Source organism: Salminus brasiliensis, chromosome 24, assembly GCF_030463535.1.
Source record: "Salminus brasiliensis chromosome 24, fSalBra1.hap2, whole genome shotgun sequence".
Lineage (NCBI taxonomy): Eukaryota > Metazoa > Chordata > Actinopteri > Characiformes > Bryconidae > Salminus > Salminus brasiliensis.
The window spans coordinates 28,417,441-28,433,325 of NC_132901.1; the positions used below are offsets into that span (position 1 = coordinate 28,417,441).

The 15,885-nt window shown below is 43.0% G+C and overlaps 2 protein-coding genes across 2 annotated transcripts in view; one reads left to right on the forward strand and one right to left on the reverse strand.

Annotated features, from left to right (window-relative positions):
- The first annotated feature begins 2,411 nt into the window (after nt 1-2,411).
- Nucleotides 2,412-4,625, forward strand: LOC140546693 (endonuclease domain-containing 1 protein-like). Its single transcript, XM_072670076.1, has 2 exons — nt 2,412-2,711; nt 3,429-4,625. Exons 1-2 carry the CDS (start codon nt 2,412-2,414, stop codon nt 3,933-3,935), a joined length of 807 nt encoding a protein of 268 aa, XP_072526177.1. The 3' UTR covers nt 3,936-4,625.
- Nucleotides 4,626-5,879: 1,254 nt separating this feature from the next.
- casq1b (calsequestrin 1b) overlaps nt 5,880-15,885 on the reverse strand; it is a 33,275-nt gene continuing 23,269 nt past the window's right edge. The window contains exons 3-12 of the mRNA XM_072670077.1: nt 12,299-12,392; nt 10,577-10,677; nt 10,269-10,380; nt 10,102-10,175; nt 9,720-9,850; nt 8,909-8,954; nt 8,712-8,766; nt 7,896-7,996; nt 6,953-7,027; nt 5,880-6,386 (exon numbers count right to left, since the gene is read on the reverse strand). Of these exons, the coding sequence (XP_072526178.1) occupies nt 5,880-6,386; nt 6,953-7,027; nt 7,896-7,996; nt 8,712-8,766; nt 8,909-8,954; nt 9,720-9,850; nt 10,102-10,175; nt 10,269-10,380; nt 10,577-10,677; nt 12,299-12,392 (1,296 nt within the window). The remainder of the gene's footprint in view (nt 6,387-6,952; nt 7,028-7,895; nt 7,997-8,711; nt 8,767-8,908; nt 8,955-9,719; nt 9,851-10,101; nt 10,176-10,268; nt 10,381-10,576; nt 10,678-12,298; nt 12,393-15,885) is intronic.

The window sequence follows — 15,885 nt, forward strand, 5'->3', positions numbered from 1 at the left end:
TCCTGGTCTCCTTCCTGCCTCCAAGTCTGACAACTACAACTCCCATAATCCCCCTCAATCAGAGGCTTTGGGAATATGTCAACCCTCGTCCAATCACGAGCAGTTTTCCCGCTCATCTGTGTCACCTGTGTGTGGTTTAACCCTGGATTTATAAACCTGCTTGTTCCACCACCTCTTCTTGGTGACTTGTGGACTGAGTGCTCTCCTGGCCCTGTAGCTTCACCTGTATATTGGTCCTTTCATTCTAAAATCCTGCCAGATTCCCTTTATGGCAAAAACTAGTGCTGCTAACGTTCTTGTTGAAAACTGAGCGCTCTACTGGCCCTGCATCTTCAGCAAATCTCCTCAGTGTTCTCTGCAGATCTCTGCCCTGTTAGTTTATAAAAGCTCCTACTTATTAAATGTGTTCATAGCTTTTACATCCACAAGCGTCTGGTCTGTGATTCAAACATTACACATGACAAGACTGAAAGAAAACTACCATATATATAGATCATTATTAGCTGCTGTGCACTTTGTCGGCATCACACAAAACGTAACTGGACCCACACATTACTGTAACCATACCCTAGATTTAGTCCTGACCCTGGGTATCTAAATACTCTACCTCAAAGATCAGTAATATCAGACCATTATCTAATCTCCTTTGAGCTACATCTTAGGCAAAATGTTAATTTGTCTCCCCAACACTGTCTAAAGCGCACAATAACCACAATGACAGCTGTACAGTTTACTGAAAACCTCCCACCCCTATCGGCCTTAGCTTACACGCCGACAGACCAAACGGAGCTCATTAAATTAACAAACGATCTAGAAAATACCCTTCCATCAACCCTAGACAAAGTAGCAGCGTCAATATAGAAAGACACCCATTAAAGCTCTCTCAGTGGATTTGGCCTTGCTGATCGAGAAAAACAAAAACAATCCCAGAGTTCTTTTTACTGAGATCTCTAAACCTACTAAAAGCCAGGCAGATCTCTGCCCTTTATTCAGGACTTGTACTGCCTAAGAACCAGAGGAAATCATTACGGACTCCTCGCACCTTGGTCACAACCTTTTTCAGCTGCTCCCGTCTGGCAGACGCTACAGAACTAGGTCCACTATGACTGTCAGACACAGGAACAGCTTTTACCCTCAGACCAGCAGCATCCTCAACAGCTGATCTCCATCATCAGCTACAGGCCACAGATATTACTGATAAACTCTAATCTCTAAATCTCACACACGTTTACACTGCTGTGTAACAGTATTTAATCTGTATAGAGCTGCAGGCTGCTGTTCTGTGAAGACACACTGTAAGAACACTGTAAAGCTCCCTGTATAGAAATTTCCTGGTGTAGTCTGTGTATACTACTGTACTACTGTTCTCTGTGTATTGTCTGTAAATTAATATATATATATATATATATATATATATATATATATATATATATAGAGAGAGAGAGAGAGAGAGAGCGAGAGAGAGAGAGGGAGAGAGAGAGACGCTGACAGCCAGAAACTAATTCTGTGTGTGTGAACATACTTGGCCAATAAATCTGATTCTGCTTCTGATGTTTAAAGAATAAATATATATATTACTCGTAGCTCTATTGTATGTACTGATCCATATTTATTGGCCCACTACACATTATATACTCTTTTACATATACATTGATGTCATTTAGCTGACGCTGTTGTCCAGAGCGACTTACAAGGTTACTCGTATTACAGAGGTGGGCCAGTGTAGTGTTAGGAGTCTTGCCCAAGGACCCTTATTGGTGTAGTGCAGCACAATCACCCTGATTGGGAATCGAACTCCAGACTCCTACGTGGTGTGGTAGCTACACCAACCAATTACAGTACTGTACATATTCTGCATTCTAGTAGATGCTAACCTGCATTCCACGGCCGAGTACCTACTACCCCTACTGCACAATACCAATACAGTGCCAATATCACCCTCTAGTGGTAAGAAGGCAGAGTCACAGGCCTCACTGACAGACGCTGAGGATCAGATTACAGCAACACCCCTCAAAAGCTTCGGGCATCACACTGTTGCCTGAGGCTATAATAAACAAACCGGTGCTGATGGACCAGTGTAAAAAGGCAGTCGCTCGCATGTCAGTGAGACCGAGGTGGCGATTCCACGGCCCAGTTGAGGCGCTCATGGAAATCTCAGGCCTCATAAGCTTGTGAGTGACAGAGCTGCCTTTAGAGATATCTCCATTAACAAGCTGCGCCTTTTCCCAGACAAACCTGCAGCCTCATTGCCATGGTGGTCAATAAATAACACGACTGATAAAAATAGCTTCGGTTCTCCTGTGTATGCACACCTGTGTGTGTGTGTGTGTGTGTGTGTGTGTGTATCTAGAGTATTTAAGAAGCTAGGATTGCAGCTTCCTGGTGCTTTTTGGCTTCTACCCACAACCACAATGCCTCATAGCCCTGCCGCTCTGCTCTTCCTCCTCCCGGCTATCTCGCTAGCAGAGGTCACCTCCTTCACACAGTGTCCGCAGTTCTTTGTCGGAGGAGTCCATCCAACCGTGCTGAAGGACCCAGAGGACAATAATCGTTACGAGCAGATATGCCAGTGTCTTCTGGATCAGAACGAGAGGCCAGAGTACTTCTACGCCACACTGTACGACACCAGGAACAAGATCCCTGTCTACTCGGCCTATGAATTCCATCGTGCTGATGTGGAGAGGGATGATCGCTGGAATGTGGAACCGCAGGTAAGAGCATCAGTGAAGAACTGCCCTCACCGCCTTCCACACAGCTGCTAATGTGACCAAGGGTCAATGATTTTAAAGGGGCACTCTAATCATAATGTTAACCTCACCATCACTACACCTGTTGTTAACGTACCTTCTGGGTTCTTTCGTTGGTCCCGGAGTAGCCGTGAGCAAGATTTGTTACCATTTAAAGAAAAGGAGAACCTCCTTATGATGTCACGTGAAGGTGGGAGGAACCTTTGAAAAGCTGCACGTGCTTTGCGGCCGTTAACTGTTAAAGGGGGGCTGTTAAAAATGCTCCTCCCAAATATCACATCTGCATTTATTAGCTATGCATCAGTGTCTAGCAACAGGCAGGATGTATCTCTCACCAATCTAGGGGTTCCAATGCATGCTGGGTATTGTAGTTTGGGAGGGGGGGTGTATCTTTTGGATCCTAGCCGATACAAACTAGCTAAGGGTATTTTCAGAGTAAACAGCAAAGCTCTTTTGTACGTTCATCTGGAGAAGAGGATCTGCTAAGTGCCTTAAATGTAAATCTAAGTAAATTTGCTTTGTTCTGATTGGCTGCTGGTTGTTGTATCTCATTTGGCTGGCCTAGTGTATTTTAATGGACTGGCTAAATGTCTGGACTTCAGGGGAAACCTGATTGGAGATGAAGGCCTGGAATGTGGACCATAAAGCTCAACCTCGACCTCTCTTTCTTCCCCTCTGCAGCTGGACGGTGGAACCATGCTGTGCATGGGCGGCCAAAACAAGATCCCAACAGCCAACCGAGGCCTGCGGCAGGCTCTGAACAGAGACTACGATGGCTCAGGCTATGACAAAGGCCACCTGTTCCCCGTCTACCACACCCACACCGTGAACACCATGCTGTCCACCTCCACCCTGACCAACGCTGCCCCCCAGGAGCCCTCCTTCAACCGAGGCCAGTGGCGCCGCTATGAGGAAGACGTGGCAGCTCTGCTGCAGAAGGAATGTGACGGAGCTTATGTTGTAACCGGCGTCGTTCCTGGGAACCAGCACATCGGGGACGGTGTGAGAGTGGCTCAGTATTACTGGAGCGCCTTCTGCTGTTTCGGAGAAAGCGGTGCGCTGCGCTCAGCGGGTTACATCGGCCCTGATAACAACGGTCGGGTTCAGGAGGTGGGAGTGAAACAGCTGGAATCGATCCTGAGTGACCTGTATGGCTTAGACTTCAGCGTCTTCCAGGGCATATGCTAATGCTAATGCTAAAAGCTGTAGGTTGATGACCAACCACAGCAGTGGTCTCCAATCAGTCCTTTTACTGGAGAGCTACCTTTCTGCAGCTTTCAGCTTCAACCCTAGTCTAACACACTCCATTCAGCCAACCAAGTGTGTCTGAAGGTCGTAGTTCGTTGGATCAGGTGGGTGGATTTGGGTTGGATCCAAAGTCTGCAGGAAGATAGCTCTCCAGGAGCAGGGTTGAAGACCACTGAACGAATAGGACAGACTAAGAATGCTAAAAAAAAATTAAGAACACAATAGAGAATGATCTCAGTCATGACACAAATGATCTACCTGGACTAATGGAGGGACGGTTAGCAGTTTCAATGGATTGCCATGGTTTGAAACCCAGTGATGAACATGCCTTGTCCACAAAAATCACTGAGGACGTATTTAGTATCTTGACACAGTCTGCAATAGATGGGACTTCGGTGACTGCAAAAAACATCTTAAATCTAGCCCAAATATCCAATATTTCTTATCTTTAGGTTGTCGCAACAATATGATTCATTAATATCAACCATTTCTAGACTTTTTACATGTTTTAAGGAAATTATTTCATAAGTCCAGCCAAACAAGCTAACTGATCTACTTTATTTCTTGAATAAACTAAATAAACAGCATGTTTTTCCCAAAACCTCCCTCTCCTGGGCACACTGGGTACTACACAAGGCCTAGACCATGTGCCTGAGCTCTGATTGTTGGCCAGGCACCTCCCCCTCCCTCACCCTGTCACACCATCTCTCACCACAGACTCTAATAAATCATAGACCATGACTACCCATTTTGGTAAAAACAGAGTAAATCTTATTATATTCTTATAACAACCTCATATTAGTAAATATTTACTAATTAAGGTTATTTTAATTGACAATAATTAAACTTTTGTCTCATTTAATTTGGGAAAACCAAAGTTTTCGGGGATGTTCTAAATAAATTTGAAAGGTGTGAATTATGAGACATTTGAAAGGTTTAATAAAATGTGTATTTTTTATTAATGTTTATAATTTTTTATAATTTTTAAATCTCGACTTGTATTTACTGCAGTGGAGTGAAAGTGAATTTCACTTCACACCTGCAGGGGGAGCCCGGGAGTAAAAAGCACCAATTTTTTACATTATGTTTTAAGTTACTTAATAATCTCATATACTCAGAAAACACACACACACACACACACACACACACACACACACACACACACATTGAAATAAAGACAGATCACTGATTGATTTGTTGTTTCTTCAGGTTCTTGTCGTTTTGCTTTGTGGAACACTAAACAAATTCATTCAACTCTGAACTTCCGCTTCAGCTCATGTTGAATATCCATCGTTTTTCCAAACCTTGTTGAATTAAGACATTCTAGTAAGAGTTGGCTCCTCCTTTCCCACAGTGTAATAAAATACGATGGTGTTTTTATAGCCAGTAGAACAGAGGAGCGTACAGCGTCTCACAAAACATATAAATATAAATACATACATTCACAAAAATATTAACACAGAGCCCTTAAACATGGCTAAACACAGCCACCCTCCAGGCTGGGCTCTCTCTTTATTTCTGATCAGCTGAGCCAACAGCAGGCGAGCGTTTGAGAGTGAGAGCTTGGACCATAGAAAGGTGATGAATGATGACCGTCATTGCAGATACAGGAGGGTGCTGGAAAAAGACCCCGTTAGTAATGCTCCTAAAGCTCCAGAGAGTTGTGCAGTGGTGTAAGGGGTTCACACTGACTGAGTGGTGCTGGTGGTGCTGATGGTGCCTGCAGAAAGGCACAAGGCTTCTGAAGACTGGAGGTGAGGACTAGGAGAAGATCAAAGACTAGATCTGAGGATGAACTTTAAACTTGACTCGATGTTCAGGGTTTTGATGACTATGGGCCGGTGCCGGCCAACCAAGAGTGATCACTGAGATGATGGTAAGGGTTTACTCATCATCATCATCGTCGTCATCGTCGTCGTCATCGTCGTCGTCATTGTCGTCGTCATCGTCTTCGCCTTTGCCATCATCGTCGTTATCGTCGTTGTCAGCATCATCATCATCATCATCGTCGTCATCATCTGCATCGTCATCATCGTCTTCGTCATCATCATCGTTATCGTCATCGTCAGCATCATCATCGTCGTCATTGTCATCAGCATCATCATTGTCGTCATCGGCGTCGTCGTCGTCATCATCATCGTCGTCGTCGTCATCATCTTCATCATCATCATCATCATCGTCGTCGTCGTCGCCATCTTCATCATCATCATCGTCATCATCATCATTGTCGTCATCGTCGTCTTCGTCATCTTCATTGTCGTCAGTTTCATCATCATCATCATCTTCATCCGGGTCAACTTTGCCCGCCAAGACATCTTCGATCCAGGTGTCCAGCTCGTAGGCGGTGGGCATGTCCTCCTCATCGTCCATCTCCATCCAAACACTGTCAGCCTGTGAAACACAGATTTTACCAAACCAGCCGCTGATCTTCTACAGACGCTATCAGAGTGACCCGTCTTACCCACAGAGGGCAGGTGTGGCATAATCACGCGAGATGCCGTGTTTGAGGACTAAAGGCTAAGTGGTTAAAAAGGAGAATCAGGCTTCTAGCTGCTGGTTGTTTAGAATGAAAGCCTGCAGCTCTCCCGGCCCTTCTCGGATATGAGTGGACACTCCAGTTCTACATCTAGAAGATCTGGAGCTGAGCTGACAACAGCGGCTAGTTTCCACAGAGCTCAAGCTCTACAAGATACAGCATGCTTCAGCTTTCATGCATTCAAATGTGAAATACAGGGAAAGGGAAAGGGAAGGATCTCGAGTCACAGAAATGATTAAAGACAAAACCTCCACCCTTATTATCCAGTTACTCCTCATGCACAAACTATTGTTGATTATTTGATAACCGCTGGGTGTAGCACATCTCGTGGAGTCCCACAGGGTTCTATTTTGGGGCCAATGAAACTGATATTAGTAGTAATGAGTAGTAATGAGAGTGATGACCGGTGGGCAGCTCTTACATCCTTCACATCCACCACGCCAATCTGAGGAGAGGAGAGGTCAATGCCGAAGGTCTTCTCCCAGTAGGGCACCAGCTGAAGGAAATGAACATAGAGAACCACATCAGGATTTCTGTACCTTCATCTGACGGCTTCGGTTCACCCTGCAGCACCAGATCTGAACAGAACAAACTCCTCATAGACATGACCGGTATTTATCAGGCTAATGCTTCTCCACAAAGGGGTGCTATTAGCATGCAAATACCATTTCCTGCATTCTAACAGTCATTTAGAGTAGGTTTAAGTCTAGTCTGAGTGTGGGGACTAGTTTTCCTCCCCGTAAGAAAGGCAGGGCTGCTTTTTGAGGCTCTGTGTAGCAAAACCAGCCCAGATTCATTTTTACACGTCAGTTTTCCACCCTTTTCTATCTCTCAGTGTTAAACAGGCTGTTTTTATTCATGTGCTCCATTACTCTAACACAAATGGGCGGAGCTAACCTGCTGGCATCTTGGTTTTCTATACATGGACCATAAACGCACTATGTACACACTCTTAAACACAAACATACACTATATAAACACACTCTTATACACAAACATACACATAATATATACACACTCTTATAAACAAATATACCCACTATATCCGCTCTATATGAGCCTTTTGGATTATCTAACACAGCCCCCTGCTGAAACACACCTGGTTGAACGCTGTTACCTGCCAGGTGTAGTAAACAAACATTGTCATTTCATGCCTGTATTTAACCCCCCCTCTGTCATAAAGGAAACACAAACGCTGGACTGTCCAATCATATCTCCGGGGTCAGTGACCGATCAGTGACCGATCATGCTACCTTCATTTTTCACTGAGCTGTGTTAGATATTCTTAAACTCTCTACATGGAGGATCCTGAAGTGTTAGAATCAGACGTAGGATCAGGGATTTAGGTTTGTGGATCTTCTCACCAGAGGGAAATCGTCGGGGTCAATCCAGATGATGCTTAGGTCTGGATTTTCAGTGTTCTCGCGGGCCACCTCCTTCAGGATTTCCAGGAACTCGAAACCATCTAAAGGAGGGAAATTATGAGACAACAGCAGAGTTTAGATAAGGGGGTTTGAGTGGCTGCTGGTTTTCCATAAACCAACTGTGTCTTGTAGACACAGTGTCATTTATTTACGTTCAAATCTCCACACACAAGGTCTCTTCTGGCATGGCCACGCCCACAATTCATTTCTGTGGCCACTGATGGTTTGGGGCTTACTGCATTTCGGTTTGGGCAGTGCAACCATGACCATCTATTTGCATACTGGCTACCAGTGTGTAGTCACCCCCCTCAGGCTACCTTCTCTTAGGCGTGCAGTTATATTTTACATAATGATTGGCAGCCTGACCTCAGTGTTGAAGTCTGTAAGAGCTAGTTAGCATTTTCTGGGCTGCTGAGTAATGCTACAGTGCCCACTCATATACTAGTGCAGAGTTATGATATCATTGTTTATGAAGATGTTAATTGTTAATATAGATACATTTATTTGAGTTTAGTTGGATAAACATGTCAAAGTAATTCAGCAAGATAAATATATATACATACACATATATGTGTGTGTATTTTCAGAGAGCCTAATTCCTCATAATTTAGGTTACTTCGTGATTGAATTAATGTAATTAAATTGGTTTAGGTGGACATTACTACACTGAGCTGGATTGTGTTTTTGTCACAGAAGAGTTTTTGTGTCTTATATTGATCACTGTTAGTAATGAAGGGGTTGTGATGGTCAGTATACCAGGGTCAGTTTCCTCAGCGAAGGCTACAATGTGTTGCCCGTTGATGTCGTCCTCCTACAGCAAAAAAAAAAAAAAACACATTCTGGTGTTCAACCGTCAATAAAGGTCAGATGTGAGATTCTGTCTTTTTAGTAACTTCAGAAAAATGATGTATTAATTACTGTCAGTTTGTGTCTTCGGTGGAATCAGAGCTTACCCAGGTTTCATACATGCTGTGAGGTTCCAGTTTTCTTAGAGTTGGTCTGAAAGGAGGAGACACACGGATTCAGACTCCAGTACAGAACTTACTCTGAGCTCATGGCATTTATTAAAACACTGCAGATTAAACACTTTTTAAACCAGTTTAATCAGAAGAATAACCTCATTTCCCCTTTTCTGTTTCTGCCAGCAGAATTTCAACATACTGATTTAATTCATCTGTAAATATTAGACATAATTCAATATTGATCATTTAATCTCTGAGGAGTATTAATAATTTATTTCCACGTTTCTCAAAATAATGACTTTTTAATTTTCATTCTTTTTTATTTTTTATTACATTTTGTCACATTTCTGACTTAGTAACGGCTTATGTCAACATTTTCAGTTATTTTATAAAGTATTTATTATTATTATTATCATTATTATTATTATTACTATTATTGAGTATTAAATATTATTAACAGTATTATTTCTCAAATAATCTAGTTATTTGCATTTCAGACTAATTATTTTTTAATAAAAATTAGTAGTAAATAAAATTAATGAGTTACAATGTTGATATTTGATATTTAACATTATCTTAAGAGTGTGACTTGTAATTAAATATATGCTTACTGTCTTAAAAGTAAATATTTTGACTCATATATACAGAGTTTTAAAATAATGACTTTTCTCAAATATATATAAATATATACATATATGTATGTATGTATGTATGTATATACATATATCCGGATTAGTCCGGATTTTGAGAAAAATCATTATTTTGAAAAACGTCTGACATCATCCTGATGAAACCAGAGAACCTCTCATGCTCCTCAATGTAGTCAACCAGCTCAGCCTCAGTGTACGGCTTTCCTGGGATGGTGACGGGGTCTTCCATGAACGGCTCATAGAAATCCACCTCGTTCATTTCTAGCTTCAGCTTCTTGGCAATCTGCACAGATGCAGGAGTTTCAAAACTTATGTGTATATATATGCTGACATATCTGAAATTACTATATTTTGATATACGTCAAAAATACGTATACGAAAATGCGTCATACTAAATCTATATCTATAACTTTTTAATATATACTGTCATTCATACAGTTTTATCAATGCACTGTTAAGCTGTTATGAGAGGACCGGCCATCTCTAACTGAAGTCTTTTTCATTTTACTGGTTGTGTTTCTGATTAGAGCATACTTTGGGCTCGAAAGTGGCAAAGAACTTGACGAAGGGATGGAACTCTTCAGCTGCGTCATCAAACTCAATAAAATCTGAAACATAAAGAACATAAAGAGTCTCAACGCTCAGCATGTAAACATCTGTAAAGACAACTGTACAGAGACCAATCACTGGTCAATACTCACGGCGGGAATTCTCGCCCTTAAAGTACCCCACCAACTTGGTGTCCTCATCCAGGTTAAAGAAACCTTTCAGCTCCCGTTCATTGTCAATGATCTCCACTGGATCTTCAATCACCTGAGGAACATGAGACCAACAAGTTCTCGATAACTGGCAACGTTTTTAAATGACAGCTCCTTCTACATCTCCTGATTCTGACCTCAAAGCTTCACACCAGGGTTCTGGATTAGGCCAGATGAATGGAATTTGAGCAGATACCTGCTGGCCATGCAGTAATGGAATTAGGCTGGAGAGCCAGATCAGAAACACTCACGTCATAGAGGAATTCCACAAGTGTGTCTGCCGCCAGCTGTCCATCATACTCAATGATCTCGTCATCGGCAAAGATGTAGATGCTGTCAACCTCCTCCAACCCTGTCCAAAATGAAGCACCTTTGGTCAAACCAGCACCTTTTATAGCAACTTTGAAGATTACTCTAGAAGTGTGAGATACAGTCCTGTCCAGAACTCAGAGAAGAGCACATCAAGCTCCTTCCACTGTGAGAAGAAGATCAAACTACTGAAGCTGCTGCTGCTCTCAGAACCACCCCATGTTCCAGTCCAGGCCTCAACATCATTAAAGGTGTTTGGGACGACTTTGGGATGGTGGAAAGCAGCTTCTCAGACTGAACGTGTGTCTAAGTGTGGAAGCATCTCCCCCAGATTTCTGACCCAAACCCCTCACGGTATGAACAAAACCCCTCCCAGTACAAACAAAAAACCCTCCCAGTATGAACGAAACCCCTCCCAGTATGAACAAAACCCCTCCATGTATGACCCAAACTATTCCCAGTACAAACAAAACCTCTTCCAGTATTAACAAAACCCCTCTCAGTACGACCAAATCCTTCCAGTATGACCCAAAACCCTCCCAGTACGACCCACACTAATCCCAGTATCAACAAAACCCCTCCCAGTACAAACAAAACCCCTCCCAGTAAACCAAATGCTTCCAGTATGACCCAAACTCTTCCCAGTATCAACAAAACCCCTCCCAGTACAACCAAAACCCCTCCCAGAACGACCCAAACTCCTCCCTGTACAAAGGAAACACCAGTAATAACTGTTGTGCAACAAACGAATTTGCATATTCCGTCCCACACAGCAATCGGATTTCAGTCTGACTACCCAGCGTAAATACATGTTTAGGGGCTCTAGGGGCTCCAAGTGGCTCAGAGTGTTTCAGCGGCATAATGTGCTACCGCTACAGCCCAGGGGTCGGGGTAGATGGTGCAGTGGGGCTGGGGACCGGTGGCAGTGTGAAAAGAGGTGGTGGCTGGCTTTACATGTAATAGAGGAGGTGTGTGTTAAGTCTTACCCTGCTAGGGGGAGCTATGAACTGGTGGGTTAATTAGCAGAACCAAATTTGCATAAAAAAGGGGAAAAGGTGGAGCTCTAAATGATCTGATGTTGGAGTTCACTTTGAAGCTTATGGATGTTTTCCTGGAAATTAAATCAAATATCTCTGATTGTTTACAGAACTCCTTGCTTCAGTCTGATACTCAGTCTGATTCGGGTTCTTCAGTCATGAGAAAGCTTATGAATGCAACCTCTGATGCCTCTTCACAGCCTGTACAGTGTGTGTTGAGGAGAACCTTCAGAGACCTCTCGGACCTGACTTGGGGCTGCTTAGCACGGACGTTTGTCTTCTAAAACTGCCAACAGATCTGCCAGACCTGAGCATGTGGTCCAGATCAGAAGCTTCCATAGATGTTCTCCACAGAGGTGCTGTTTCATGGGTCTGCCACTAGAGGGAAGTGTTCTGTTTCTGGTCCAGATTCAGCTTTTCCACAGATATTACATACAGCACTGTAGGGTGCTGTAAACCAGCCCATGGAATCTGGGAAAGGCTGAAGGTGGAAGAGTGATTTTTTTAATCTCGTCTTTGAGTGTGTTTACAACCGCCCGGAGAGGAGAGCGTGATGCTGACCGAGTACCGGAGCAGAGTACACGATTATTGAGCTGGGATTCAGAGATTGCAGTGCAAGGCCGTTACCCAGTTTCTTGGCAACAGCAACATCTCTCTTCTCATCCACCAGCCCGAATCCGATGTCCTCGTCCTCGAGATCGTCGAGCACCTGGGCGGCGAGCTGCGTGAACAGAGAGAGAGAATCACTGCTGTGGTTTCAGAACCATTAAAACATCCATACGCATCTAAGTGCACCTGGCTCACAAAAGCTGCTGCACATTCAAGCAGAGGCCTTCCTGTTGCTTCTCAGCTCCTTCAGAGGGTGCATAAGCAAGTGTGAGTGTCTGGAACAGCTAATCTCACTGCAGAAAGCATAGCGCTGGATGGTACAGCAGATACCCAGTACCCTGGATCTTCTCTGAGGAACCACCTATTGAGCCCGCTGAGCACTGCACACCACCAGGAGCGTTCCTCACATGCTATCGATGTGCATCACCGTAAACTTTCAGCCATAAAAGCAAAGAAACAAAGCGTACAGCAGTAGAGATGTTGACGGACAGATGCTCCAACCAATGGCAGAGCCCAATCAAACCAGAGCACATATGCATATCTACTTGTGGCGTTCCACCATTTGGATGTTCTCAAATCTTCTTTATCTCATGCTCTCCACCCCTGGTGAAGCCTGGTGAAGCCCAGCTGCACATAGAGATTCTTCAAGACCAGCTTGAATTACCAGCGCAATGCTAATCATTCACCACAGCCAAAGAAGCAGCATCCCAGAAAACTCTTTGACCTGAACCACTGTCCTGAATCTAAATTGGGTCTTGGGTCATTGCTAGTTAATTGAGAATTCACTGATTCATCACTAGAATTTCTGCGTAACTCAACTGCTAAGATGTAAACAAGGCCATTCAGAGTGGTTTGATGTGGATACTTCATTCTAAAGAAACCAGATGTCCCAAGAAGTAATGCATCATGTTGATCTCACATGGGTGGAGCGTGAGCTAGGTGGGATCCAGGTGCATTCCAGGTGGACATGGGCTCTGAGTGGGATTGTCCCAAATGGGTTCCATTGTTACAGCCCATCTAGGCACCGTCTATGCAGTGTACAATCCAGATGAGGCCCATGTTTAACCTTGCCTGGTCCCATCACTGACCCCAATGTGGAACCTGAGGACAAAACTTTCCGGGTCCCAGGCGATTCCACACAGGCCCCACATTCACATGTTAGCTGGGTTATTATGGGAAATGGTGACGAGTACTCACCTGGCATCCACCGATGTTACTGGGTAGGCTAAGTAGGCTAAGTTGTGAGTTTCTCTGAAAGGAGATTTTCTCATTAAGGCTATTATGGCTATTTACATACACACACCCACGGTCCAAAATACAGAATGGTCCTTTATTTGGCTCTTAAATGTTGCGTCCTGTATTGAACCTATTGTGTTCCGTATTTCCATAAATGTCCAGTACTGGCAGGAGAGGGAAGAGGCTCATCCTTGGCTGGACAAGGCAAGTAGTAAAAATTGGCATAGCTTATTTATTTTAGTAGACTATTGGGGTTTGATTGATTGTTTAGGATGTTGAGTTTTTAATTTAGAATAAATGATCATTTATTTCATATTCAGTAGTATTAGCCAATATAAATATATATGGCAATTTAAAGAACAAATCATTCGAATGGAGTAATAGTTAATAAGTAAATATATTAGTAATTTTTAGACATTTCCTAGAAAATTAAAAATGCTTGTAGTCGAGCCCGTGGTGGTCACAGCCCAGAGGAGCCATGGTGGGCGTCTCTTACTTTCATTTCTGAAAGGTGGCGACCCTAGTGTGGTCACCCTCGCAGCTAGATCAGATGTTTTTAAGACCTCGGATGTGTGTTGTCTGAGATTCTGAAGAAATGGTAAAAAATATGGGACCCTTTTTTACAGTACCTAGCCAATGTACATGACCATTAGCTTCGGCCCTAAACCCTGACCTTTTCTTTTCATTATCCAATTAAATTGCTGGATGTTTGTGCCCTTTAATGTTGCTATATCTGTGGATATGGATAAATTTATTTACATTTACGGCCTTTAGCAGAAGGTCTTCTCCAGAGCGACTTACAGAAGAGCTTCACTGTTTCCTGAAGAAGAACCTCAGCTAGTTTAAATAGACTAAAATTCAAGGATCCTCTAAATCTTAGACTCTACTAAACACAAGTCAATATGCAGACCATAGTACTCTTCTCTTCGCCTGAGTACTCTCGGAAGAGGAGGGTCTTCAGTCTGGGTTTGAAGACAGCGAGTGTTGGACTCTGCTGTTCGGACACCCAGGAGAAGTTCGTTCCACCACTTCGGTGCAGGACAGTAAAAAGTCTGGACACTCGTCTATATATTGTATATATATATTAGAATTCTTACAGTTTACCATATTTGATCTTCATTTCTATTTGATTTATTTATGTATTTACTTTATTTGAATTGCAGTATTATTGTTAATACAATACTAATGTGTCATGTTTAATTCCTATAAAAACATTTATCAAAAAAAAAATTAAATAATGATCAGTGTGATAGTAACACATGCAGTAGTGCAATAGTAGCACATGGCTCGGTTGTGTTTTGTCCTTGCCTCCTCTCTGTCATTAGTGTCCCCACCTGTGCCTCCTTTGTAGCCCTGCCCTCTGGTTATTCTCTCAGGTGTTCCTTGTTGTCTTTTGTGTTCTTATACCCCTCTGTGGATGGTGTTTGTGTCTGGCTTGCATGAACAGTATTTCTGATATTGTAGGCCTTGTGCTTTATGGTTTGTTTTGCTCTCTTGTTGTTTTGAGTTTTGTTTCTTTGGTGTCTTTCTGCCATGGATATGTTGGAAAGCTCTGCTCAGCTCTGTGAAGTCTGTGTTGGACAATATTAAACCCCCTCAACCCCTCGATTGTTACAGTTAGCACACATTTAACCAGTTGTGTCCAAACCTTTGACTGGTACTGTACTTACAACCATATATTGATTCATGGAGATGTGGATTAGATATAAATGACATGTTGATTCAAAATAGACCCCAATATGATCCCTTGTCAGATTGATTTATATTGACAGTATTCTAAACTATAGAACATTATATAGAGTCAGTGATTATTCTAGATAGGCTATATTGGAGTTCCCTGGTTCTCATCACCACCACCAGTAAGATTCTCCACATTAAACCACGTTGAATGACCTTGTTTATCTCAAACTATAGAAAATAATGGAAACACCAAGTCTGAAATCGTCAGCAGTTGGGTGGATGGTGGGATGTATGTGCAGAAGGAGGGATGGAGGGTTAGATGGATGGTTAGATGGAGGGTTAGTAGCTGCGGTTGTGTGTATACAGACATACGACCAAGACAGCAGAGGGTTTGGCGTCTTGCGCTCCCACAGCTAAGCCCCCCAACGCTCTGAAGGTACACAAGCCACATTCAAAAAATCTACAATAGCATCGCTCTCTGTTTCCTTCCTTATTGGGCAACTACATAATGTGTCGGGGAAAATACCTCAACAGGTGAGAGAAGTCCAAACAAACCAATCCTAGACAGAGAGAAAGGAAGGATGCCATTCAGATTTTTTTTCATAAGGCTTTAGTGAGAGGCCAAGAAATAACAGAAACAAGAAAGTAAGAAGGAAGACGAGAGGAGGAGGAGGAGGAGGAAGAGGAGG